Source organism: Aspergillus chevalieri, chromosome 3 (assembly GCF_016861735.1).
Source record: "Aspergillus chevalieri M1 DNA, chromosome 3, nearly complete sequence".
Taxonomy (NCBI): domain Eukaryota; kingdom Fungi; phylum Ascomycota; class Eurotiomycetes; order Eurotiales; family Aspergillaceae; genus Aspergillus; species Aspergillus chevalieri.
In genome coordinates, this window is record NC_057364.1 from 1,685,620 (window position 1) to 1,710,524 (window position 24,905).

The 24,905-nt window shown below is 49.4% G+C and overlaps 7 protein-coding genes across 7 annotated transcripts; 2 read left to right on the top strand and 5 right to left on the bottom strand.

Moving 5' to 3' along the window:
• Nucleotides 1-4,926: 4,926 nt before the first annotated feature.
• Nucleotides 4,927-6,858, bottom strand: ACHE_30612A (uncharacterized protein; the record flags this gene model as incomplete). Its single annotated transcript, XM_043277249.1, has 1 exon — nucleotides 4,927-6,858. One exon carries the CDS (start codon nucleotides 6,856-6,858, stop codon nucleotides 4,927-4,929), a length of 1,932 nt encoding a protein of 643 aa, XP_043135147.1.
• Nucleotides 6,859-7,474: 616 nt separating this feature from the next.
• Nucleotides 7,475-8,911, top strand: mdm12 (ERMES complex subunit MDM12; the record flags this gene model as incomplete). Its single annotated transcript, XM_043277250.1, has 1 exon — nucleotides 7,475-8,911. One exon carries the CDS (start codon nucleotides 7,475-7,477, stop codon nucleotides 8,909-8,911), a length of 1,437 nt encoding a protein of 478 aa, XP_043135148.1.
• Nucleotides 8,912-9,243: 332 nt separating this feature from the next.
• On the bottom strand, nucleotides 9,244-10,167 carry ACHE_30614A (putative BAP31 domain protein; the record flags this gene model as incomplete). Its single annotated transcript, XM_043277251.1, has 4 exons — nucleotides 9,244-9,619; nucleotides 9,696-9,799; nucleotides 9,857-9,991; nucleotides 10,147-10,167. The coding sequence occupies 4 exons, from the start codon at nucleotides 10,165-10,167 to the stop codon at nucleotides 9,244-9,246; spliced, it is 636 nt and encodes a 211-aa protein (XP_043135149.1).
• Nucleotides 10,168-10,618: 451 nt separating this feature from the next.
• On the bottom strand, nucleotides 10,619-12,970 carry dus3 (tRNA dihydrouridine synthase DUS3; the record flags this gene model as incomplete). The annotated part of the gene is made up of 3 exons (XM_043277252.1): nucleotides 10,619-10,700; nucleotides 10,759-12,666; nucleotides 12,756-12,970. The coding sequence occupies 3 exons, from the start codon at nucleotides 12,968-12,970 to the stop codon at nucleotides 10,619-10,621; spliced, it is 2,205 nt and encodes a 734-aa protein (XP_043135150.1).
• Nucleotides 12,971-16,546: 3,576 nt separating this feature from the next.
• On the top strand, nucleotides 16,547-18,722 carry SFP1 (zinc-coordinating transcription factor SFP1; the record flags this gene model as incomplete). Its single annotated transcript, XM_043277254.1, has 3 exons — nucleotides 16,547-17,190; nucleotides 17,279-18,341; nucleotides 18,408-18,722. 3 exons carry the CDS (start codon nucleotides 16,547-16,549, stop codon nucleotides 18,720-18,722), a joined length of 2,022 nt encoding a protein of 673 aa, XP_043135151.1.
• A 1,452-nt stretch (nucleotides 18,723-20,174) lies between these two features.
• Nucleotides 20,175-21,934, bottom strand: ACHE_30617A (transcription initiation factor IIA large subunit; the record flags this gene model as incomplete). Its single annotated transcript, XM_043277255.1, has 4 exons — nucleotides 20,175-20,214; nucleotides 20,270-21,393; nucleotides 21,654-21,755; nucleotides 21,917-21,934. 4 exons carry the CDS (start codon nucleotides 21,932-21,934, stop codon nucleotides 20,175-20,177), a joined length of 1,284 nt encoding a protein of 427 aa, XP_043135152.1.
• Nucleotides 21,935-22,614: 680 nt separating this feature from the next.
• Nucleotides 22,615-24,504, bottom strand: CDC20 (WD40 repeat domain-containing protein; the record flags this gene model as incomplete). The annotated part of the gene is made up of 1 exon (XM_043277256.1): nucleotides 22,615-24,504. One exon carries the CDS (start codon nucleotides 24,502-24,504, stop codon nucleotides 22,615-22,617), a length of 1,890 nt encoding a protein of 629 aa, XP_043135153.1.
• Between the last annotated feature and the right edge of the window lie 401 nt (nucleotides 24,505-24,905).

Below are 24,905 nucleotides of genomic sequence, written 5' to 3' on the forward strand. Positions count from 1 at the left end.
CTTGCCATAACGGCCACTGTTGCCTGCCTTAGGTGAATGGTTTGGATCAAACATACGCCCTTATTGGACCGACTCGGGTCCCTTAACATCCCTGGCCGCATGCATTTCCATCGTGATCCGCAAAACCTGCTCGGTGCTGGACAGACCAGGTGCAGTAGGATTTTTTTTATTTTTATTTTTATTTCTCTCGGGAAAAAGTAAACCTTTGTTGGTGGTCCCCCGTTATGTTGGGGGCACGGCGAGGCGAGATGTAGAACCAGACAGGCACCAACTACGCCGCGGGCTTCGGAGAGAAGCGAACCAACGAGAAAGGAAGAAAGAAAACGGACCCCATGAAAGACAGAAAGGAAATTGGAGGGGTGGTGATGCATCATCATGGAGTGTGATTGATGCTGTTGCCCAGTATAGCGGCGCCGTTGCGGCACAGTTCTTTGACCGCAGTCAGTCAACCACTGAGCCAAAAGTTATATAAACGTTCCGGATCCCTCTGCATTCAATCTTTCTCTCCATCATAATCAATTCCTCTCTCTGTCTTTCCTCTGACTCTTCTTTCATCCAAGGAAAAGCGCGCAAGTCCGTTGCTTCACCTTTTCCGGCGTCCCTGACTAAATCCCTTTGTTCGTGCGGATCGCTGTCTCAACCAATCCATTTCAAAACAGAAAAATTTCTTCTTTCCTTAAAATAAACCGAACATTCCTCTTCATTTTTTTTTTTCGAGACGAATCAAAATGTGTTCGATCTACGTTATCAAATACGACTGTGGTTGCGCCATCCAGGAAGTCGGCGTGGTTCACTGCGCGCACCGGGGCACATCAACATGCCCCGGCGTTCGGCAACAGCCCCGCCGCCGGGAAGGCTACAACTGCCCTAAGCACGGAGGCTAAACGTTCCCAACACATACGAGTGTACAGGGTGAGTTCTACCATATTCTGGAAAAGCGGCAAACTCGTGTACTAACGGAAATACAGATCCGAGGAGAATTGGCGGGAGATCCAGTATACAAACTTTAACTATTATGGACATCGTGTCGATCACGAGCTGCGAGGATCCGATACGAAGCGACTTCTCGGTTTTGATTCTGCGATATTTGGGGATTTGGATTTGATTGTGAGGATACATCTTTATGGTGTCTCGGGAAGCTTACATTGCCATTATTCCCATTGTTCCTTAAGCGTCATTTCAACACTACATGCGCTGTTTTGCCATTGTTGCATGCTTTTACTATGCCCTAGTCTGTGTCTTTGTGTTGCATTTCTTGTGCTACATTACCAATTCAACTGATTACGCTTTGGATTATTTCTTTTGCGCTCCATGCTTCTAGAGGAAGTTGCGTAGAATCTCGTTTGTGCGTATTTAGCAAGAATATACGAGATTTGACATCGCCACAAGAACCCCTTTCCAAACAGTTCCATAATTCTGTTTTCCGAACACGAACACGGACAATGCATTCGAAGACCAAACACTCACTATCCCAGACATAGAGCCCTGCAAATACCAACCAGCCGCGTTCTAGAAAGGGACCTTGACAGGATCCGTCGATCCGTTTCATCTTCGAGAACAAAGATGTCACTCCCCTACCAGCTAGACGACATAAGTGCCGTTCAGGATTTCCCAGAATATCAACTTTTGGACTACTGCTTTTTATGCTGCAGGTCCAACACCTCCATCACAACATGTTTCTTTGTTTCCCACGCTATGCCACAGCCCAGCTGCAAGTTCCTCAGTTAATACCCCAGTTAACGTTGTCATGGGTGGACTATAGACCCGGTGAACACTGAAATAATAATAATAATAATAATAATCTCGCGTGTCCGAGAACAAAGAAACCCTCTCGTGGCCACGGGCCGAGCCGCGTGGTTTCAAAAGCGAGGATAAAGACAAAGGAAAGGCCACGAGGCAGTATGCTAAACTTTTATTTTTGACGTTGCGTGGCGTGGTACGGATTCTTCTTTGTTCTTTTATGCTTCTTCTGCATCAGCTAGTGGTCTTGTTGAGATGTAGATCAGGGTTAGTATGCGATGTCATATAGCGTGTTGGTTCAATACTATTCTATCACTGTGCAGATGTCATAAAGGTTTTAAGTTGATCATCGCTCGTAGTTTGTGTTTCATCCAAAGCAAATCCGTAGATAAGCGCTCATCCTCAGTAACTGGTTCCATCCTCCTTTGTCCAACTAAGTGCCAACCTAGCACATAACCGTGTTCTCCAATAGCCTAGTGCTCAAAAACCAGTATTCCGCTGGAGTCTACACGCCTTTAAGTTGCAATGAGCATGGATCAAAGCGAAATCACTTCTCTATACATTTGGCTTGCACCTATTTGACCATGTTCCGCAAATTCACGTGGTTCTTGTCGTTTTTCAATGATTCGCCAATGGTATTACTGTGGCCCGGGTTCGATGTAAGATTGGCCGTAAAACTATAGATCATCGAGTAAGTTCTCGATAAAATTATTCATTTCAGTTAGCTAGCTAGCCTTGAATCGTTGGTATGAGAGTTACCATACTTCCTACATGCATAGAGCTCAATTCAGGTTCTAATACTTTCCCTCTTGTAAAAGTCACTCTCAATCAATATGCAGTTGCTGGTGACAATGTTGCAATTTATTCTTATCCAAGTCTACTCATAAATAGTTCCCTTAAGATACACCAAGATTTATGCGTGGCATTACTCCAAGCCCTATTTTGCGGCCTGACCCTGTAGGGAGTGTTTACAGTTGTGTCAAACACCTGATGAAAATGCTTTCCTTTGTCTGAAAGAAAAAAGAATTTACTCCCACGCAGAAAATTTCTATCTTATTTTCCCATCTCTATCTATTACGGCATAACGGATAGAGTTCGGAGCAGAGCGCATGAATTGGCCCACCAAGGGAACTTCGTTCTACCACGGCAGGCTGTCCTGGACTCGTTGAGAGCTCTGGCCGAGGGCAAGGCAGCTTATTTACGAGATGGAGCAGAAGTAGAGCCACTGTTATTTGACTCTGGTCAAAACGACGATGATTCTCTGCTTGGATTGTACTTCACCACAATGACGTTGCTGAAATGGGGTATTCGGGCATTCCCAGATTATGCATCGATGCCCAGTCCTAGCCTTTGGGACTTAATTGCAATGGCCGATGGCCTTACAGGTTACAAAGTCCGGTATGTGCGGGTGCGGGTATATGAAACTTGTGCGATCTGACAGCTGCTGAGCCTATTTATCACAGCGAGATCCCCGGACTATACGCCCCAACCCTCAACCATCCAAATATTACCGAACCGAGGATTCTGCAGCCCCCGAAAAAAAAAAAAAAAAAAAAAAGCCTGTGCAGAGCTTCGCCGATAGCGTCGATTATATTCCGGATTTCTTATATGATGAAAGTACAGCGAGAGCAGTTATCGCGACGCGATGCCAGTTCGGCTGGCCCAAAGTGTCCATTCCTGCTACCTGCCTCTGCGTCGATGCTGACAATTTGGCCAACCTCGAACTGTTACCCAGCAATGAGACTACACCGGCGGTGATCTTAAGGTCCAAATTGAAGCATTCAGTTGACAATGCTACCAGAGCCACTGATGTAGTCACACAGGGACTCGACGTTGTTGAGAGCAGCAAGCGGAAAGTCTGGCTAAAGATGAACAAATCCCTCATCCGGTTTTGGAGCGCGAGCGATTGTTTCACGGACAATCAAACCCTTCGATAAATGAGGAATCTAAGGGATCAATCGCTATTTTCCTCACAACGCCAGATAATAAGAATGGACTGTATGCCTTGATGGCATACCACGTGTTGTCGTTTGAGGGCAGAGACGAGTCACGAGTGATTACACCAGGCGGCCTGGATTCTCTGACCCGACTACTCGCAGCTCTTACTTCGAAACCTCCTGACAACGACTTCATTGGTAACTTACTGGACGTGAGAGACGAGCCATCGGGGTGGTTGAACATGGTCATATCAATTCAAACAAAAACAGATGGCGAAGCGATTTCGCTCTAATCCGTCTCAACGATGACTGGACTGCTGAAAATGGAAACTGGTTGACCTTGATACTCTAACAGTGTTAGCTATCGAAAGCCTTCCAGTGCTTCACTGGAACTCAGGGAACCGTGGGCTGCTGCGACCCGCAAGGTGGCCAGACCTGCTACAAGGACGGGGTAACGACGGGCTGCACGGTGGGAGTCATTGGCTCGCACGACTCTTTGGAACTTCGAAAAGAAAGCACCGAGTTTGCTTCCAAAGAAGACAAACCCGCTGATATTGTGGTGTCCAAGGTCCTTTTGGTTGAGCCTGCTGAGGGAGAAAGGGTTTCCTGTGAGGGAGGAGATTCGGGGAGTGGCATTTTTGTGTCCGATTCACGGGCTGACAGTTGGAACTGGTCCGGTCTCTTGGTCTCCATGCTCAACACTAAAGATCAATGATTCGGCATCATGTTCCCACAGAGCGAGGTTTTCCAGTCGTTGAAGGAGAGCACTGGCATGAAATGGGTCTGGCTACGCAGCCCAAGGCCGACGACCAAGGTCAAGACACGGAACCAACCACGGCTAGCTAATACAGAATAAAGGCTATTGAGAGCAAAAGATACTTCACCACGCGATGTCAACCATTTTATGCTCAGTACTCTGTTGATGCCACTTTGTGGCAGTTTCTTTGTTGAGCCGGGCACGCGAGTTTTTCCTCTTAGGTCTGTCGGGGACACATTCCGCCCATGAGATTGCTAGCTAAGTTGTTCGTTACACTTGGAGCCTCTGCAGGCTACAGGCATAGAGATAATGTATGAGTTAGTGGCATAGCATTTAATGAAGAAACACGTTGTGATCGTACAGCACAGTAATAAGGCCTATAAGGGGCATCAATTCCTAATTTGATTCTAAAATGTACCTATATGCAAGCTCTCAATTAATATCCGTATCGAATAACCCCTACTCCCAAAAAGGGGGAACGTATGGCCAAGATCAACGCTCATGCAAAAAAACAGCAAGACATTGGATCACCTTCCTCATTTGCTTCGACACACCCCACGGAGAGACAATAGTCTCCAAGCCCGCATGAAGGAAGTTGATCTCATTGAGTACCCGAAGAATCAAAATTTCTCCATTCCCTTTTCCATGTAGGTAGCGCAAAGTGCTGTGGAAATCCACATTCAAGCCAGGATATTGACTCTGATAATGTGCATTTGCATCACCACTACCAGCAAGAACACCAGCCCAAACATCCCGCCACTGAAAGCTCTTGGGAAGATGAATGGTTTCACCGTGCACGAGATATACGCTTCCGAGGACCATTGTAGATGCAAATATAGCAGCGGGAATATGAATTGCGTGAGCCCTTGAAAAAGGAATGTCATTTAGGAGGCGTATAATAGCCGATGCATGTAAGACGGCGCGGAGCGCATCTGCGCTCACAGCCCATTCAGTCAGATCAAAATCATGATGGGTGAGTGGTCTTTTGGCACTAGTGCGCTCGCCGAATACCCGAGGGAGCTTGTAGGTTTCGCACAGTTGGTGATAGAGGGTGGTTGAAGAGACTGCGAGTTCGAGACAGACGGTGTGCCAGCGAATGTAAAGCTGCAAGTGGTCGTCGTTGTTAGTTTGTATTAGGAGCTGGGAGAGATTGGTGTCGTAGAGGTTGAGAAGGGCGTGGATTATTTGCGAGGCAGATATAGTCCCAAATATAGGACCAGTGGTTTCGTAAAGATCAGAGACGAGGGATTGCAGACCCTCCATGACGACGATTGTTGAGAATTTTGATAGACATATGGGCTTGGAAGGATAGTCATTAGAGAATACAGAAGCAAAGACTGCTGAGAATGGTGTCTGGACAGCGGCTGAACGAGTCATCTCCAGGATCCATTCGTCAGCCGTTCCGGCAGAAAATACAGCGTCAGAACAGGTCGTGTTGAGGGAGTTGATCAAATGACGCGCATTTGCGGGAGATGCAGATGCTTGGGATATTAACCCGTCCAAGACGTAGTGGCCAAGTACGGCTCGCCGTTGAACCTCTGAAGCTGCCCATATCTTCCACGCAGCATCTTTTTCCGACTGGGGTGCATTCAGTGCGGGGATCTCATCAAGCTGTGTGTCTTTTACCGCATACATTCCGCAAGTCCTCGCCCAGTAGAAGCCAAGGCCGTGGACCACTAGAGCGGTAGTGCGTATATTTGGATTTCCAGACAACAGCGCGTAACTCTGGCCAAGAAGAGCTGTGAGGACGACTTGAATCCCATCACAGCTGTCACGAGGTCCTTTTAGGTTAAGCAGGGTATTCCAAGATGTCGCAACGGCAGTGTGGCCTAGTCTCCAAAGAATCTCTCCCTTTTCAACGGAGCCCGGTAGACAGACAAACAATGATCCAAGCGCAGCCATAGTCAAGAGTAGAGGAGGTATGATCTCGCGAGGATTGAAAGTGGGCCCATGAATGACTGGAAGAGAAGGCAAAGTCCGGTTAATGAATTCTTGTAGGCAAGTGTCAAGAAATGCAGACGTAAAACCGGTGTTATGCAAATCAGAATTCAGTCTCTTTGAAAGATCATCGATCAATGCGTGAATTTGGTGTAGAGCCATCGTCCCTGGTGCGCGTTGAATTTTCTTAGCGGTCTCTTCAGATGGATTGGACGTCTGTGCAAGCGGTTGATAAGTAGGATCTTCCATGAAGGGCAGCGGGAGAGCTGATATTGAGCCGAAATCAGGCATGAGCCATGTAAGAAGGTCGTCAGGCGAGTCTAGGAGTGTATTCATGTTTTGTATTGCTGATTGATCAAATGGCTCAACCCCAATCATGGACTGATCTAGTGGTGTAGGTATCCCAGTTTGATCTACCAGGGACATTGGATTATCTGTTACAGAAGATGTTTCTGCTCGAGAAGGGGCAGCCGCATGCAATCTCATATGTCTTCCCAGGACATCTTGACGACCGAAGCACTTGCCGCACTCTTTGCAGTGAAAGGGTTTAGAATTAGTATCTACCGTAGTTAGTCTCTGCAGACACCGATCCCTGGTAGGTGAGAAGACTACTCACGAGTTCGCTCATGCCTCTTTCATGTTGAATTAGCAACTAATTCTCATTGCAGTAAGAGGGGGCTCACAGTAAGATGCTCCAGTGTGGTGTAGGGTTTGCTGCACTGTGGGCATTGGAAGCGCTTGCTAGACTTAGATCTCTGACGACTTGAGGAGCTCATATTAATGAGGAGTCATTCCAGTCGGACATTGATGGATAACTTCGAGATGCAATAGGAGGAAGACGAACGAAGGAAAGCGAAGTCAAACTGAGTGGTGTGTCCAGATGACCTGCATCATTCGACAATATCCACAGATATCAGTATAAAGGCTCAATGAGTCATGTGACATAGCTGCATCTAATCTCCGCTTATCTCCAGGAAATGACGCCCTCTCAAACACGTGACTTTAAGCCGTGACCAGCCTTTAATTTGCTACGGAGTAGATCATCAATTTTCGTCCATCGCAGTCCACTTCTTCGCAATCGACGAATCCCGCGGCACATGTAATGTCCATCGACGTCAACTGGGAGACAGCCACCTCTGGACCAGACGGGGAGGCTCTGGCCGAGCGCATCCGCTCCTTTATCCACGACAAATTCCAGCAGGTGGCCCTCCCACGCTTCATCCGTTCAGTACAGGTCCATTCCTTCGAATTCGGGACGATCCCTCCAGACCTTGAGATAAAAGATTTCTGTGAACCGTTTACGGACTTCTACGAGGAGGATGACGATGATGAGATTTCGGAGGTGTCTGAAGAGCTAGTATCGGAGCATGGTAGCAACACCACCCACGATGACGAGAGTCAATGGCCCGGGACGGGGCCTCCTTCGTTCCATGACGGGATGGCGATGAATAACCAGCAATTGCGAGATCCTTTTGATGAGCCGGGGCATCATTATGATTACCCGTCAGCTTTGCGGTCGCCTATGGAGCACCTCAATTCGCATTTCCTGCCTCGCGCCGCGGGCACGCCGGGCTTGCCTGTCGGGACGTCGACATTGGGCTATCACCTAATGTCACTAGGTGCGCTATCTGGAACACAAACGCCTCTAGCTGCGGTAGCAGGTGGCTCGCCATTTGCGAATGGCTGGTCAGATTCCGGAATCGGACCAGCGAGCAGAATGCGACTGGAGAAACCATCTGTACTGGCATACCCTCACGCAGCAATGCAGCAGCACCAGCTCCTTCAACAGCAACAACAGCAGCGACAGCAACAGCGTCAACAGCAGCAACAGAGACAACTGGAAGCCGATGTCGACTCCGCCTCCCGACCATCAACAGGCTCTCATCCCGCTGTTGTGAACAAAGAACCAGATGACCCCATCATCCCCAGCCCCGGCACCAGCTCTCACCTAGGCGACCCTCCCTCCTCTGCAACCCACCCGCATAACCACCCACCACCACCACCTCAAATCCCCCTCCGCCCACCCCCCCGCATGCGTGAGCGGAAACCCGAAGACTTCCAAGTCCTCTGCCACGCCAAATACGCAGGCGACGTGCGCCTCTCCCTAACAGCCGAGATCCTCCTCGACTACCCCATGCCCAGCTTCGTAGGGCTCCCTCTGAAACTCAACGTCACGGGAATGACGTTCGACGGCGTCGCGGTGATCGCGTATATTCGCAAACGCGTGCATTTCTGTTTCTTGTCTGCCGAGGATGCGGATGCGTTGCTTGGGTCTGAGGAACAGCAGCAGCAAGGGGATGACAATAATACTACCGGTGCCGGTCTAGGCCTGGATACTCATAATACCACGTCCTCCGCGCAGAAACGACAGGGCGGTTTGCTTCAGGAGATTCGGGTTGAGAGTGAAATCGGCCGCAAGGAGGATGGGAAACAGGTCCTGAAGAATGTTGGCAAGGTTGAGCGGTTTGTTCTTGCTCAGGTGCGCCGGATCTTTGAGGAGGAGCTTGTGTTTCCTAGTTTCTGGACGTTTCTTGTTTGATTATATTTACGAATGATGAATAGCTTTGCATGTTTGGCGCAGCGAGTCACGTTCACATGAGATGAATACAAATAAGATAAATACATTTTCATACCGAAATAAATGACACAGCAATGCCATATGTCAAGTGAGGTATCGCGTGTTCTTACACCCTCCTCGCAAATGAAACTTCTTGAAACACCCATCCATCAATTCCAGCCCGGGAAGCAGACAATCGCCATAATGTTTACTGCAAAGACATCCTTCGAAGCATTCTTGAAATACCGACAGTCACTCTGTCAATCCCATAGCACGGTCTAAAGACCAGGTTTTAAACAGTAACCCGCTGACATTTACAAATCCTTCTTGGGACCCTCAGGCTTGTCGGAGACCTTGTCACCCAAGTTGTGGTACTCACGAGCCAATCCCTCGGCCTGCTTCTTCAGGGTCTCAATGTCACGGTCCTTGGTAGCGAGCTCCTCCTTGAGGCGGCCAATCTCGCCAAGGTCACCGGCACTCGCAAGACGAGCGGAGTCCTTGCCGCCGGCCTGCTTGTCGCCCTGGAGGTGCTTGACCTTGTCCTCGAGACGGAGAAGTTCGAGGATCATGGTGTAGGTGCGATTGAGAATCAGGGAGAGGAAAAGCGTGAAGCCGCAGAGGTACATGTTACGCTGGGAGTAGAACTTGCGGGCCTGTACTTCCATGCGGTCCGTTCCGAGAGCGGCGGCTCTGTTGCGAGAATCAATTGTCAGTAAATCGTCATATTGAGGAGAAATATTATAAGTAGAGAGGGGAAGAAACTAACCCCATAGCACCACCCTCTTTGCTGAAAGACGCCAATTCGAGCTGCACGCGGTACACGCGGTTGACGCTGTCAATAAAGAGGATGAGGATAAATATGAATGTTATCTATAGCATTGGATTAGTTTCCATCAAAATACTAGTCCAATGCCGAAGCCCGCTCACCTTTAACCCATATTGTAATTTCGCTACCACAGGACTTTCTGAGATGAAGGTAAACAACTTCCGCTTGATGGGGAAGGGAAGAGGGATGATCAAGCCCATGAAAACGGCCATCTCGAAGACCAGAAGGCAGAAAACCTATACTCAGGAAGCTATGGTTAGCATACAGATATTGATAACAGAAGGGAGCCATGGGTCAGCCCGCTACAAGGACCTCGTGAGGCCTGCAACAAGCTTGGACAGCTACAAAACAACCATCGTGCAGCAAGCTCATCACGCAGAAAGAGACTCACGAGACTGTAGTAGAGAGTCATTGTGCTCAACACCGAAATCCCGATGATCTTGAAGAATTGGTTCGATTAACTGAGCTTGAAATGATCGTTGGAGCCTGAATTCGATTGCGGGGAGTTTCAATGAACGTGGCTGAGACGACACAGGAACACTGGAAGAGATACAAAAAGAAGTTCGAGATTAGGTAGTCTGCTATTAAAGCAAGAAGTCTTTGGAGTGAATCAGGATAAAAACATGCGTGGGGAGCTGAGGAGGCGTTGTGCGTCGACGGGGCTGAGGTGGTCTCTGCTACGCGGAAGACGTCATCAAGCTTGTCAAGTCACGTGATCCGTCAGTGTTTACACAAGGTGTTTATTCACGTGATAGACCGAGAAGCTACTGGAATTTACAGTGCAGGGCTGTGCTTGAATTTCATGCTAGTGGTTATGGTATGTATATGTGCATTCATTCGTGTAGTATTTTATTGCTGGTACTTTAACCCTCCACCTCATAGGCATTGGACTTGTGCTTGGGTTCAAACTTGAAGTCCTTGTGCGCTGGGCCGAGGAACATCTCCCTGTTGCATTTGTTAGAAAGTGGTCATCAGGCAGGGGTTTAAAAAAAATGAGACGTACGTAATCTTGATCCAGTCCTTGTAATAGTCACTGCCCATGAGAGTTTCCAGGTCGTTTCTACCTCTCCAGACCGGAGGCCTGTCCTGGATGTTCGGAGGAAGATACTCGAGCAACCCAATGGGGACATAGCGATGCGTGAAGCTCAGCCACTCGAGCATGAAACGGCGAGTGATGCCGATACCGTACTCATCCGAACCCCAAGCCTCGAGACCGTACTTAGCGAACTTCTCGATATATGATAAGCGTTCTGATGCCGACTTGTCGAGATACTGGCCGGTTTGGATCTCTTCGAAAAGCCAGGGCTTGATGAGCGCTCCGCGGCCAACCATGACTGAGTCCACTCCAGCGTTGTTAATGTGGTTGTCGTAGTCGTAGTGGGAGTAGCAATCGCCGTTTCCGAGGAAGTATACTTTGCCGCCATTGGGCTGCGTCCGCGCATCTGGTTCGCGGATGGTGTCTGTAACTTCATCTGTCTTCTCATTCAGACGTTTAATAAGAGCAGAGCATTCGGCAATATAGCTCCAGTCTGCTAGTCTGGTGTACCGTTGCTGTCTGCTTCGTCCGTGAAGAGTCACGGCAGCGATACCGGGAGGTCCAACATCGAGCAAGCTGGATTCATAACCTCCCAAAACAAGACGCTCGACGAGCTTTTGTGCATTAGGGGCGTTGTCTCGGGTTCCAGTGCGAATTTTGACAGTAATAGGAATCTGTTCAGAAACAGCGTTCATACCCCGCAGAATCTTCTCGAGTTTCGAAGGGTGGTCAAGCAAGGCAGAGCCAGCGCCTTCGCGGTAAACAAGATCTATAGGACAACCACAGTTCAGGTCAATAACACGCAAATTGGGCGTATATTTTGACAGGACCTCGGTAGCCTTCAATGCCTGCCAGGGCTTGTTGGCTGCGATTTGCGCACCGAGCCTGACGTCCTTGGAGCGGTCGTAGCCCTGCACGACACCCTGTGAGGGAGAAATGGTAGGCGGGAGCATTTCGGACTCATGGGCCCTCATCAAAGCCCACTCTGACTTCGACCCTTGAATCAATGGCATGCTCATGGCCATCTCTGAGTAGGTAAACTGTGCGCCAAGCTCTGAACAAAGTCTCCGGAAAGGAAGGTTGCCCTGTGTCGTCAGAGGAGCCAGAGCTGGAGTCTCTGGTCCGAAATAGAGACGCCTCTTTTCCGACGGTAAGAAAGGCTGCTCGGCGTATTGCGCCCGGTTCTCTTCCTTCGCTTCCTTGGCCTGTTCATCCGCTTCTTGTTCTCCATTCTGCTCCTCCTGATGACGTTTATGGAGCTGCTTCTCCAAGTCACGACCAGTCTTATCCAGCCATTTCGAATACGCATCAGCTCGCGGTGTCCCGACTTTCTTTCGCGCCAGCGCAACCTTATCCTCATTCGAGATGACATTGACAAAACCATCTTCCGTCGCATGCGGGACAACGGGCTTCGCCTTTTGCTTGCGCTCCTCATCCTCAACCAAAACCAACTCTTTCCGTCCGTCAGCGGTCTCCTGTTCAGTCATGTGCGAACCAACAAAACGACATTTCCACCCCGCGTGGCATTTGCCCCTAGCATCCCAGACTGGACATACACCGTTGAAAGTTGTAAGATCTTCGCGCTTATACTCTTCAAGGTATTTCCGCAGATCATGCTCGAATCGGCACTTGTCGGCGAACTTGCATTCTTGCGGCGAGAATTCGGGGTTGAAAATACGGGTCGGGCAGAGACCCTTTGCATCCGTCGATCTCCCAAAGCTACGGTGAGTATTCTGACCGGTAGCCTTCTTCTTCTTATCTTTCTTATCATTATTGTCGCGGTCATCGTAATGCGCGGCTTCGGCGTTGTCGTCAGGGTTCGATTCGGCGACTTGGGCGGCATGGGTACCTCTTCCGGTTGTTTGGACGACGAACCTAGCGTGAAATCACAAGTTAATGTCTCATCCCGTGTAACAAGTGGCCAATTGATAGCCATTCACAGAAGCGATGGGCGCAAAGCATACTCAGCCTTCACAGGAGCAATGCCTCTTCTCCGACCAAGCTCGCGCTCGTCGGGCTGTGCCGAATGATCCTCCAACCTCGCCTTTTTCGAGGGTGGCTCTTCAGCACCATTAGCAGCCACTGCATCATCCGATGGGCCGTGTTTAGCGGTAGCCTCTAAATTGGAAGCATTGTTGTTAACTTCCGGCTGTGTCAGCGCAGGTGCGGAGTCCGCCATGACACTGGATGGTTATCCCCGGTAACGGAAATTGATCCTAGCGGTAGGGCGTCGATTGTCTGGGGAGACGTAAACGAGGCCTCGTATCGAACTTCAGCTGGGCGTTTTATTTCAAATGCTGCGCCTTGAATGCTTCAACCGCAATGGCTCATCAAATGCCGAATCCTGCCTGAAGACCGAGAGGCGAGAAAAAAATTCCCACTACAGCTGATTAGATTGCGTTTGCAGCGTTTGCAGCATGGAGAAAAGAGCTAACTGTGGCGCAAGGCGGGATGAACTTGTGGCGGTGGGAAACGAGGTCATGGTTACTTCAGCAGGACCGTTAACTAGTTAACTAGTTATTTGGCACGCAGCGGCATACGCGGTAATCTGTATGAGCTGTACAAGCGGCGTATTTGTATGTAACGTAAGGATACATAAGGTGTCATTGGCTGGATGTACCAGGCGGACGGGTCAAGGAGGGGTAATAGTGGGGCTGTGAATCCACCGAAAATGAACCTTTTCGCTTTTCTAGAAGCCACCGGTACGGTAAAGTACTGTCAGTAAGTACCAGTACTTACGGTATTCGTTACTCAGAGTACATACGGGATACGCGATAGCTGCTACGGAGGATGCATGGAGCATTGATATTGTTGTTTACAGAGTACATGCAGAGTATGCCTCGAGTATTCCGTGTGTGCATCCTGCATCTGGGAGATTGATAAATAAGATAACTCGGCTACCAGGCCTACTGTAAGCATCATGTAGAAGGTTTAAATTCCGATAACTCAGGCGACATGATTGGACATGTACCCCATACATAGCATATGCACGTACCTTGAAATGGAGGGTAGGCAGAGGCCTGTAGCTTGCAGTATACAAAGTACGCTGCTTCGGGATCCATGCACAGTAAACCGCTGCATGAGGCTGCATACTCCGGGAGTCGACATCCTCGTATACGTACAGAGTTACCAACGAATGATACCATGGTCGAGAGCTGCCGATTTCTAAGACATACAGAACGCGATGTCCGGACTAGTCTCGCCGTGCATGCTTGCAAGTAGTGTGCTTCGCGTACTCTATAAACGTACATGTGGCATGTTGAGAGTGGAGAGTACGTTTTACTATACTCCGGAGTATGTTTATGTAGCAATACCAGGAATCATTAGACGTATGAGCTAAATTAAGAGCATGACCCGCATTGCTTGTCATAAGTCAATCATTTAGATGGAACAGAACATGAGTAGCTCGGGGTGACGCCGGGAAAGTCACAAAACATCGTGGCCTTTGGGTCTTGGTTTGTGGCATTTCCACGGCGCTCCTACGAAGTAAAGTTGCCTCGAAGGATGTCCCCAGCAGAATAGAACCTCGAGAGTTCTCTGGTTTTCACCATAGTACCGTATGCAGCCATATGCAAGTGCCATACTTAATTGTAAGAACGATGATCTCTCAATTCTGCGCTAGCGATATGGATGACTTCAGTTTGAAAGTAATCCAAGTTTGGTACGGAGTACTAGACTGGTCCCTCGCGGTTGCTAAGGCAGCACTTTCAAGTGCCGCTGAAACACCCCAGTGGCTACTAACCCCTGGGAGCAGTATGGTTCAAGATACTCCTTGCAATCAGCACATTTCTGTCGCTTTCATGGTTGGGGTAATGAGCCAAGAGGCCAATGTAACGATTGACAATGCTATGCCGTTTCTGGTGATTCAGCATTTCCCAAGAATGCCTTTTGAACAGTACGAAATAACAGAATTATGGCGGTGAAAGAACTCCCTTGGCCATTATCAATACTATTGAACAATACTCTTGTCTTCTGCTGTCCATTGGGTACCACTGTTGAAACTCGTTGTTCTTCCGTACACTTAGAGAAAGTCTGCCGAGCCATGTTCGGCGGTGAGTGCCTGCGAGAAAGAAATGATTTCTTCTGCCGTGTTTCTAGCGCCCACGCTAAACTCGCCACACTCGCTTGCAGTGAGGCTATCATACTTTATTTCTCCAAAACAAGAAGATCAATGATCCCAAATTCAGACGCTCGGTTTCAGCGAATCTCGTACGAGTGAACACGTAAAAAAGGTAAAAAAAGGGGATACTAGAAGATGGGGCAGGATGAGAAGGAGGGGGATTGTCGTTGGAGTCGCATCATGACGAATTAGGCAATATGGGGGTCAGTATCTAGTAGCGGTGGACGGTTGGGTTGTACACAGAGTGCTCAGACCGCTCAAAAATTTCTGTATACCGAGGAGGCATAGACTTTTTGTCTATACAGCATAGTCAATTATATTAATTGAATTTGAAAAAGACTAAATCCACGTGTTATGGCCTGACCATCTGATGTCATTGCTATGGAAGAATATGGTCAGTGCATTGAACACGGGCTGTATATGCAGCGATAAGTGTTTATAATTGATATGTACTCCGTATACCTGGAAAGACCACAGCATCGCTATGTGAATCCGGAGTCCCTGAAGATCATAAAAACGGTCAACAGTGCAGAGTGCGTACTCGCGGTGCTCATCATCGGGGATTGAAAGTGCAAGGCTGCCCTGTGGGGTAAATCCGGCTCTATATTTAAGATGAATCCATAGAACAACCATGGATGTACTCCGTAGAGCGACAGTCTTTCCTAGTTCGACAGACTCGAGGCGGACTCGGCCACCATATGGAGACTAGTGTCTGGCGAACCATGGATGCGACTTACTCGAAAGCAATGCGCCAACAGTTATCTATGTGTCAGCCTCTCTGCGGGATGCCCGGCACTGCTAGTCTTCCCGAGTGGCCATTGCCAATTTCTCTCTTTTCATACGAAATAGTGTACTTTCACTATTAGGAGGAATATCGGGAAAAGTCAAAGGATGCAAGCTTAGATAGGATTCACTATGGAAAGTGCTGTGGAAGATCCTTTGATATTCACTGCGTTGTCAGTGACTTAGTCTGCAGGTCATTACGGTTGTACGGACTAGCGGTAATGATACATAACAGTATAATACCGCTAGTACGATAGGGGTTACATGCTATAACCGCATCATCGACTGCTGCTGCCTTTGCCTGTCATTCATATTAGACTTCCTGTATATCCTGGAGTACTGTAATGAGTTCATGTCAATATGTTATACGGTGTGCAAAGTAGTAGTCACCTGTGGCCTGATGCATTCAGGTTCAGGATGAATCAATGGTAACGTAACGTACGGAACCGGCTCTGTTGCCTCCATCGGCAGTACGGTAATAATACGGGTAATATTCGAGGATCGCAACGCCTTTCTTAATCGAAACCAATCCTGGTCACTTCTTGGTATATTATTTTACTTCTATCGATCTCCAAGAGAGCTTCTTCGATCTCTCATATCTCATCTCTCCCTCTCACCACTTCTTATCTTTCTATATCTCCTCTTTCCCTCCCTCTTCATTCTTTTTCTATACATTCTTAAAACTCACATACCTCCATCGGGTTCGTGTGTTCCGCCACTTTTCCCGAATCCGTCACGCTTTCCGCAGCCCAAGCGGGACTACATCCGAGGGTGGACTCCCTTTAAACCACCACTGTCGAGGGAAATTCGACACGCTACTTTTCGACTTGACTTCTACCTCTTTTCATTCTGATGCTCGGGTCCTCAGGATCGCAAAGCCCTCCTCCCCTTCATCACTCTCCATCCGTTGGTGATCACGATCGTGCTTCAACCAGAGACTCGACTCCCGTCACCACTCCGCTTGGCTTTGGAGTTCCATCTTCCCACCGACCGGATAGGGAAAAGGACTATTTGGATCCATTTTGGTCTCGAAAACCCGTTGATTCCGGACACCATCGATCATACTTTGACTCCCAGATTCCCTCCTCGTCGCACCTTGACGCAGACCAAGATTTTCCCCTGTTTCTTTCGCCTCCTACGTCGAACAACACCATGACCGGTCCAGCTGCACCTATTGACATTGCCACCCGTCAGACCTCCGTCTCTCCCCCCGGGCAGCAGGCATCGAATTTGACTTCCGCTCTGCAGAAAGCGAATAACGGTGAGCGCACGGGCAGCATATCTCACTCCAGCGGTGTTGGTCTCAGCGTCTTCAAAGCCCCGCCACCGCGCAAAGATTCTTTCAACACGGCAGCGGGTCAATGGGGAAATGGAACCAAGCCAATCTCCGTTACCGGGTCTAATCGCGACAAGCAACGTCGGGAGTCACTGGCTGGGAGTTTAGTGGGTGGTATGAGCTGGGGTGGTGTGTCTGTTGGGAGCTGGATTCGTGATGAGTGAGTGCCACTGGCTTTGCATTCCTAGCGGGGTTGCGGACCGCATCCAGGAGCTCCGGAAGAGAAATGCCGCTAACAAGCATTATAGCATCCTTATGACCGGCACTTCTCCCTTTACGGGTTTCCAGTCGCCCTCATTTCACTCTTCTTCCTATCTGCCGAAATTGGAGGCTAATTTCATGCGTGACTTTTCATGCTGCGGCGTGACTCTCCCGACACTCCATGATTTGTTGCAACATTATGAAGAAGCTCATGCCACGAAGTCGCCACACCAGGGCCACCGTCCTAGTCAAGGCGAAAGCCGGGCTGCATTGGCGGCAGCCGCAATCGCTCACCAACAAAGCCAGCAGAACAATGGCCAGAACCGTGGTCTGCAGCCCGACAAGATTATGGATATGCAGCGCAAGTTGAGCCACACTCAACCATCTCACCACCACCCCGACCTGGATACCATCGATGACATGGAGTTGGATGAACCTATGGGCGATAGCGATTCGCCATCGAATCTATTTTCTCCCCCACCACAAAATGGCGACCAGAGTGGATTTGGAAATTCCAACAGACCGCAGCTCAATTTGTCTATGCTTCCGGGCAACCAAGGCTTCAAGAGCTCCCAGCCGGGTACACCGGTTAGCTCAGCGCGTCCTCTTTCGCTGCAGAATAACCCCACGGTGTCTTCCGTCAACACACCAACTCTGATGGCGAACCCTTTACAGAACGCACAATTTCGAAGCACTCCCGATTCATCTGCTCCGGGTACACCAGCCGAGATTGATGAGAGCGTAGTCGGTGGGTTTGGTGATTTGACGATGCATGGCGGCGGCACCAACAGCCAGGGCCAGGGTCAGTCGCAGTTCTCGCGATTTGGATCCAGCAATGACATGGTGGACCTCTGTATCGATGAACCAGCGAAGCGGTTGTTCAGTCCCAGTGGCGGCTTCAACTCTCCCAACGCGCATTTCAAACTCAGCGGAGCACAGTACGGTCCTAACAGTGACATTGCGCGCCGAATTCGGGAGCAACAGTTGCTAGCCGGCGTGCCGGACACCACTGCTCTTCTTCCGAACGAAGAGCCCAAACCATTCCGATGCCCCGTCATTGGCTGCGAAAAGGCGTACAAGAACCAGAATGGCCTTAAATACCACAAAGCTGTAAGTACATACAGCTTCAGAAGAATTACTCTCATGTATTCCGTTCCATTACTAACTTTATCTCAGCATGGTCACAACAACCAACAGTTACACGACAACGCGGACGGTACATTCTCGATCGTTAACCCTGAGACATCGGCACCTTACCCCGGATCGCTCGGCATGGAGAAAGAGAAGCCCTACCGGTGTGAAGTGTGTGGCAAGCGGTATAAGAACTTGAACGGCCTCAAATATCACAAGTCGCATTCACCACCGTGCAACCCCGAGTTTCAGCTCATGGCCTGTCGCAGTCTCAACTTTGGCGGAGGCGTCATGCAGGGACAGAATATTAACGTGGCTGGGGCTGGCCTCCCTGGCATTGGTGAGGAGGGTCTTCTATAAACTGCCCTCTTCGACAGCTTCGTCCTTTATATTTGTTTCTTTCTGTTTTCATGATTCCCCCTAATGCTTATCGACTCGACAAATTTTTCATGGCCTTTGTCGCTTTTACATACGATCTAATGAACGGTTCGGAGGCTTGGAGTTCAATGTGGTGTTCACTTCATATTTCACTGAATGTCGACTGCCATTGAATGGACGAATAGTCCTTATGCTTTGACTACAGTTGAGGAGACCGCATACGAATTGCTCCTTTTTCAGATTTCCGCTGTTCCTGTCGGTTTCAGAAGAGAACACAGATATTTCGGTTTTTTTTATCTTTTTTGTTACTTGAAATTCGTTTGGGAGCACAAAAAAATTGGGTCCAAAAATTTCCTTTTTATTCAAGGGTGGTTTTGTCGTCTTGCTCCAACGCATATCTTATTTGGTTATTGCTTCTTGTTGGAGGAAAAGTTGCTTCTAGGCAAGCCAACGTCTTGCCTGCCTTGAAACGTTTTGAACAGAGATCTCAGAGCTTCCTTTCTAGCTGTGTATGGTTCATGATTCTATTTTTTTTTTTTCTCTGTTTTCGCTTTTATTCTTTTCTCGTTCGAAGCGGTTTTCGAATTCCGGGGCATTGGAAAAGGCGTCGATCCTGTAGATAGACGTGTACCCGGAGTTATCTTTTCTTCTCTTTCTGCTTGGTCATTCATATCGTTACGGTGTTGGAGTTCTTTTCTTTTGGTTAGCTAGCTTCTTTCTTGTTTAGCCTTGTTCGCTGCTTCTCGCTTATAGAACTCGGTGCTTTTTTCCCCTCTCAATTCATCTCTAGATCACCATGTTTCAATTTAAATCAAGCTTGTAGCTGTCGTAGCTTGGACATAATATTTACTTCGTCCAGCTGCATTCCATGCTATAAGCCTGACTTATCTTAATACTTGGGAGTTACTTGAGAAAAATAAAGCACCATTGCCATTTTCATATGCCTAGGCCGAAATTAATCTAATAAACCACATAAAGCGAAAGAAAAAGGATAGAAAAACAGCCATCCTCACGAGTTAGCGCCAGATGATTGGTATTTATGCCGTCAGAGGAATCCAGTGGTGACGGGACATCAAAAGATAAAAAGGAAAACAGTAGCGATAGAAAGCAACACAAGGAAAAGAAAAATTTCCAGGTTGCAATTGCACGCTGTGTTCATGAAAAGCGAGGTCATGTCACGAAACGCCTCGATAATGGGAAATTCATCTGAATTCATTCATCCTGTGGGTAGGAACCAAGTATTGCAATTTCTTTTCTTCGTTCACCACTTCCCTATTTCTTTTTTTTTTTTTTATTGGTTTGTTGTTTTCTTTTGTTTTCCTTGTTTCTCGTAGTCTGTAGCGAGACTTTTCCGCGTTGCTTTTATGACGAAGAAAGGTACAAGAGCAAGAACAAAGGGTCAAAGAAAGAATACCACGACTTGGGCCTTGAGATCTACCATTCAAACTCGCCTTGGCCCTTACGGAAGACGTATCTAATACAGTTAATAACTTTCTCTCAGAACCGAGTGCAAAGAAAAGCAAACTTACTCTTTACCGCCAGTGGTCAGAATACCGTCCTTCAAGGTACATTTCCACTTGTTCTTCACCCGCTGCACCTTGTCATAGGTACAGAGCATGACCTGACCAACGGCGTCTTCAGCTTCGTTCTCATCAGCCTCGTGGTCTTCAGGATCATCGAGGTCAGAGTTGATAGCGTCTTCGTCGTCTTCAGCTCCTTCGTCATCACCGCCAGGGCCATCGAATTGTGCTTGTACTCGGGGTGCTTGCGCAATCGAAGTCGACGAGGATGGCTCTGCGTCCGGAGCAGCCAGATCAGAAGCAAGTTTGCGTGTCGATGACGATGATGGCTTTCGTTGACGCTCCTCCAACGGAACGAGAAGACCACCACCCTCCATGTCGAGCATGCGGTGTTTCAAGTGCTCACGGAGGACTCTGTCATTCTGTCCCGGCTCACGCTGGGCAGCTTCCCGCCGTCGAGCAACCTCCGCTTTCCAGTCTGACAATGCATCGCCAGCGCCATCAGTTTGGGCATTGCCCAGGAATGGCTGGCTCATGGGCGGGTAGCCGGGTTCCTGTTTGATCTGGGAGGCCTGGCCGTTGGACACCTGGTACTGCTGCTGTTGTTGTTGCTGTGGCTGAGGATTTTGTGGACGTGGCTGTCCCGGCATAGTCAACGGTGGCGGCTGTGTCTGTGACTGGGCTTGAAGCTGGCTGACGGAGTTGGCGGCAGCAGCCCCAAATCGTTGCTGCATCAAGGTGGCAGCACGCTCACGGGCAGATTGAGGGTTGGGGTTTGCTGCCATCATGTTATTCATCGGTGGGTACCCTGTCTGACCATTCAAACCGGGCTCAGTCTTGATATATGGTTGTTGGTTCATTGTGTTGGGTGCTCCAACGGGCGTGGGTGCCTGAAGCGGGGGCACTGTGCCGGAGACGGATTGTGGTGTTGAGTGAGGAACATGTTGCTGTTGCTGTTGCTGCTGCTGCTGTTGTTGTTGGGTCTGAGGAGGAGGGTTAGGTCTGGGAGCATTCGACGGCACGGTCGCGGTAGGAGGAAGGATCTGGTTCTGAGATTGGGCCGGTGCAGCTTGGGGTGTCGGATCCCAAGGAAAATGGGCGACACCGAGCGATGAGAGTTTTTTCTGCCAGCTCTGTAGTCAATGTGTTAGCCTGGTAAATGTGAAGGTGTGATGACATGAGAAATGCAGATCAAAAATGTACACTCGTATGTATATAGTCAACCGTCCGAATCAGGCAACTGGGGGCGTGCTTGGCGCTGAGGCTCCTATAAAAGAGGCCTCTAAAAGGCGGTGGCTTCCCCTCACACAGCCTTCCGCATCCTCCTCAGGATGACTCACGAGAACGGCGAACAACGATGAAATATTCGATGAAAAATTAGAAAAAAACATACCTGTCGCAGGTCTAACAACGTCTGCTGGTCCACGCCACTCTCTTCGAAATCAACCTGAGAGGAATCACAGACTTCCTGAATCACGAGATCGAACACCGTGCCCTGTGGTGAGAGATCACCGTGGTATCAGCTCAAGATTCTGACAACAACAGCAACGAAATGACCAGGATTCTATCAAAACTAAACAGAAGGAACCAGGAAAAGACAGCAGGAACAGCTATAATCCCCAGTGAATCTCCCTAGGAAAGGGCTCGTCCACTCACCACCAGCTGGTTCGACATGGTCGCTGGGCGAGCGAGACAGACACAGGAAACCGTATGAGAGAGAGCAGGAATGTATCGGTTAAAATATTTTCTCTTCTTTTCTTTCACTAAAACAAAAAAAAAAAAAAAAAAGCCTATCAAATAACAGCGATGATGATGGTTTGTTTCTTTGGCTTATGACTTCGGTCGGTTGCCACAGGCGTCTAATAACGAGCAGAGCAGAGCGAGTGAAACTCCCCAAGCACAAAAATAACCTAGAACAGGAACTTGCGATGGACGATACAACACGTTCAACGGCCTAACGATGCGCTTTTCGGCCTGGAGGGAGACGGGAGCAGCGGACGGACTGGGCGTCAATGGGAGGATTTGGGGTGATGGAAGGGGAAAGTTGCGATTTCCCCGGCGAAAGTAGAGCCGCCCGGGTGCTTAGTCAGCGCGTCGATCCATCTCGTCCCATACTGTACTCTCTAGTAGAAAACTACTGGAAATTCACCGGATAATGCTGTACGCAGTGAAAGGGTAAAAGAGTACCGTATGTGCATTAATCCCGAAACCCTAAGAATATCCAATGTTCCTACTGTCCATACAAGAAGAGAAGAGCGCCTCAAAAATAGTATCCAACGTGCATCCAACTCCTCCCAATGACCTAGAGACCGTAGCCTTCCAAAACGCCTTGCAGAATCTACAAAAAAAGCAATCTAACGAATGGTCATCGACTTGTTCATCTTCGCCTTGCTACCGACACCTCCTTCGCGAGATGCCGAAGCACTAGTGCCAGCCTTACGCTCAAACACCTTCCAGAACTTCAAGCTCTCATCTGCAGCAGCGGTAGCCAGGAGCTGACCATCCGGACTCAGTGAGCTGTGCAAGACACGGGTCTCGTGCGCAGGGATTTCAATGTTGCGGACCAGTGTCGGGTAGCTCCAGATGCTCAGCGAGTTGTCCGGGAATCCACTCGAGCTGACAATCTCCCGGTAGTGGTTGCTCCACCGCAGACTGGTCACTTGCGAGCCGGTGTCGATGCTGTTGGTACGGGCACCGGTGGTAGTGTTCCAGAAGTGGATGTGACGGTCATACGAACCACCTCCGGTGGCCAACAGGTTCAGTTGCCAGGGGCACCAGCTGAGAGCCTTGACAGCAGCACGGTGGTTGGTCTTGGTGAACTTGGGGGCGCTGAGAGACCGGGCATCCCAGATGTTGACTAAGTTGTCGTTACCTCCCGTCGCAAGCTGTGCACCGTCAGAGCGCCACTCCAAGCCGCAGACTTCTGATGTGTGGGAAACGAGCTCTGCCACCTTGTGCTGGGCGATACGGACGTCGTGGTTGTAGACAAGACCGCTGCGTGCACCAGTAGAGAGAGTGTGTTTGGACCAGCCCATGACGCCGACACGAGAGTCGTGGCCGTACATGCTTCGAAGCTTGGTCCCCTCCTCAACGTCCCAAATCTGAACCTCACCCGTGCCCAGACCAACACCCACATAAGCACCATCACCACTCCATTTGACACTGCTCACGTACGTATCAGGAGAGGTCTCTAGGAGGCAGTCGACGGACCCGCTGTCGGCAGACCACACGTAGACGTTGCGCTCGAGACCAATAGCCACCTGGTTTCCAGAGCTCCAGTCAAGGAGATTGAGATAGTAGTCGTCGAGCAGACCGGGTGCGTCGAGAACACGCTCGGGAGCCGTCTGGATTCTCCGGCGGAACTGGGCGGACTGGGACTTGCTAGGCTTGAGAGGACGGTTGTACTGAGCCCGAAGGTCAATGGGCTTGGACGACTCGGGCGGAGGAGGCTTGAAGGCCAGGATTCTGGTGTTCAGGTTCACGCCACATGCATCGGCCAGTGATGATTCGTACGCAACCGCATCCGGTGCTGGTCGTGTGTACGAGGAAGTGGAGGTCTCGTTATCTTCCAGGCCCAGGTTGTCAAGGGCCGCTGTGAGTTCCTCGTCGCTGCTTCCACGACCACCAATATCAAAAGCACTAGCTGCGCTGGCAAGCACAGAAGAGCCTTCCTTGCCATTTCCACTGGTCTTTGGACGCTGGCTTTCCTCCGGCTTGGCAGTACCGGCCGTTGCAAGCCCTTCGCTTGCGGTGCGGTTGGGAATGAATCGGTCACCAGCATTGTGCGGAACGCGAACCGTGGTCTTGCCAGATCGTGTGCGGGTCGAGACTTCTTTCCGTGTGGGGAGATCTTTGCGTGTACGCTCTTTGGCCGAAGGAGACTGCGAGGATGAAGGGCCGGTGCCGGTCAAGGTCCACTCCGAAACACCCAACTCCAGGTGCTTCGGCGACTTGCGGATACGGGCGATGTTGGACTTGGGCGATTCGCGGTAGCTCCGAGAAGCCCTTGTCGAGACCGACTTGGTGAAGTATTGTGTGAGGTTTCCTCCGTAGACGGACTTCTTATCATCTTTGCTGAAATCCGATGGGTCACGGGAAGGGGTGAACGGGGACGAGTGGTTTGACGTAATGCTCTCAGTTCTAGGACGAGGAGACGGAGTGAGAGGCATACGACCTCCAGCCGTCTTTGAGGCAAAGATGCCTCGATGAGACTTCACTGGCGTTGATACCGTTGGCGTAGCCATTGCGGCGTAGAATGATCTGAATCTATGTGAATGAAAAGATGCGAGCGTGGAACAACTGCAAAGCGTAGTGAAAGATAAACTGCAATGAAGACCAATTAATTAGGAAAAGAGAAAAAAGAGGATAATGGGGAGGAAAAAGGATGTAGAAGAGAGCAAAAAGGAGCTAGGAAAGGAAGAGAATAAATACAGGATATAGTTCTTCTTCGCCGGGGCAACCGTTACCTGAGGTACGGCTGCACTAGTCCCGATTGGGGCAGGTATCCACCTGACATGAGGCTGCTTTCCCAAGGCGGTAAGGCCCATCTCGGCGGATCACGTTACTTGATATAGCCGCTTTAGAGTAAAAGCGGCTACATTATTATGTGTGGTACAAAACCACTATCGCAAACAAAGATACAATG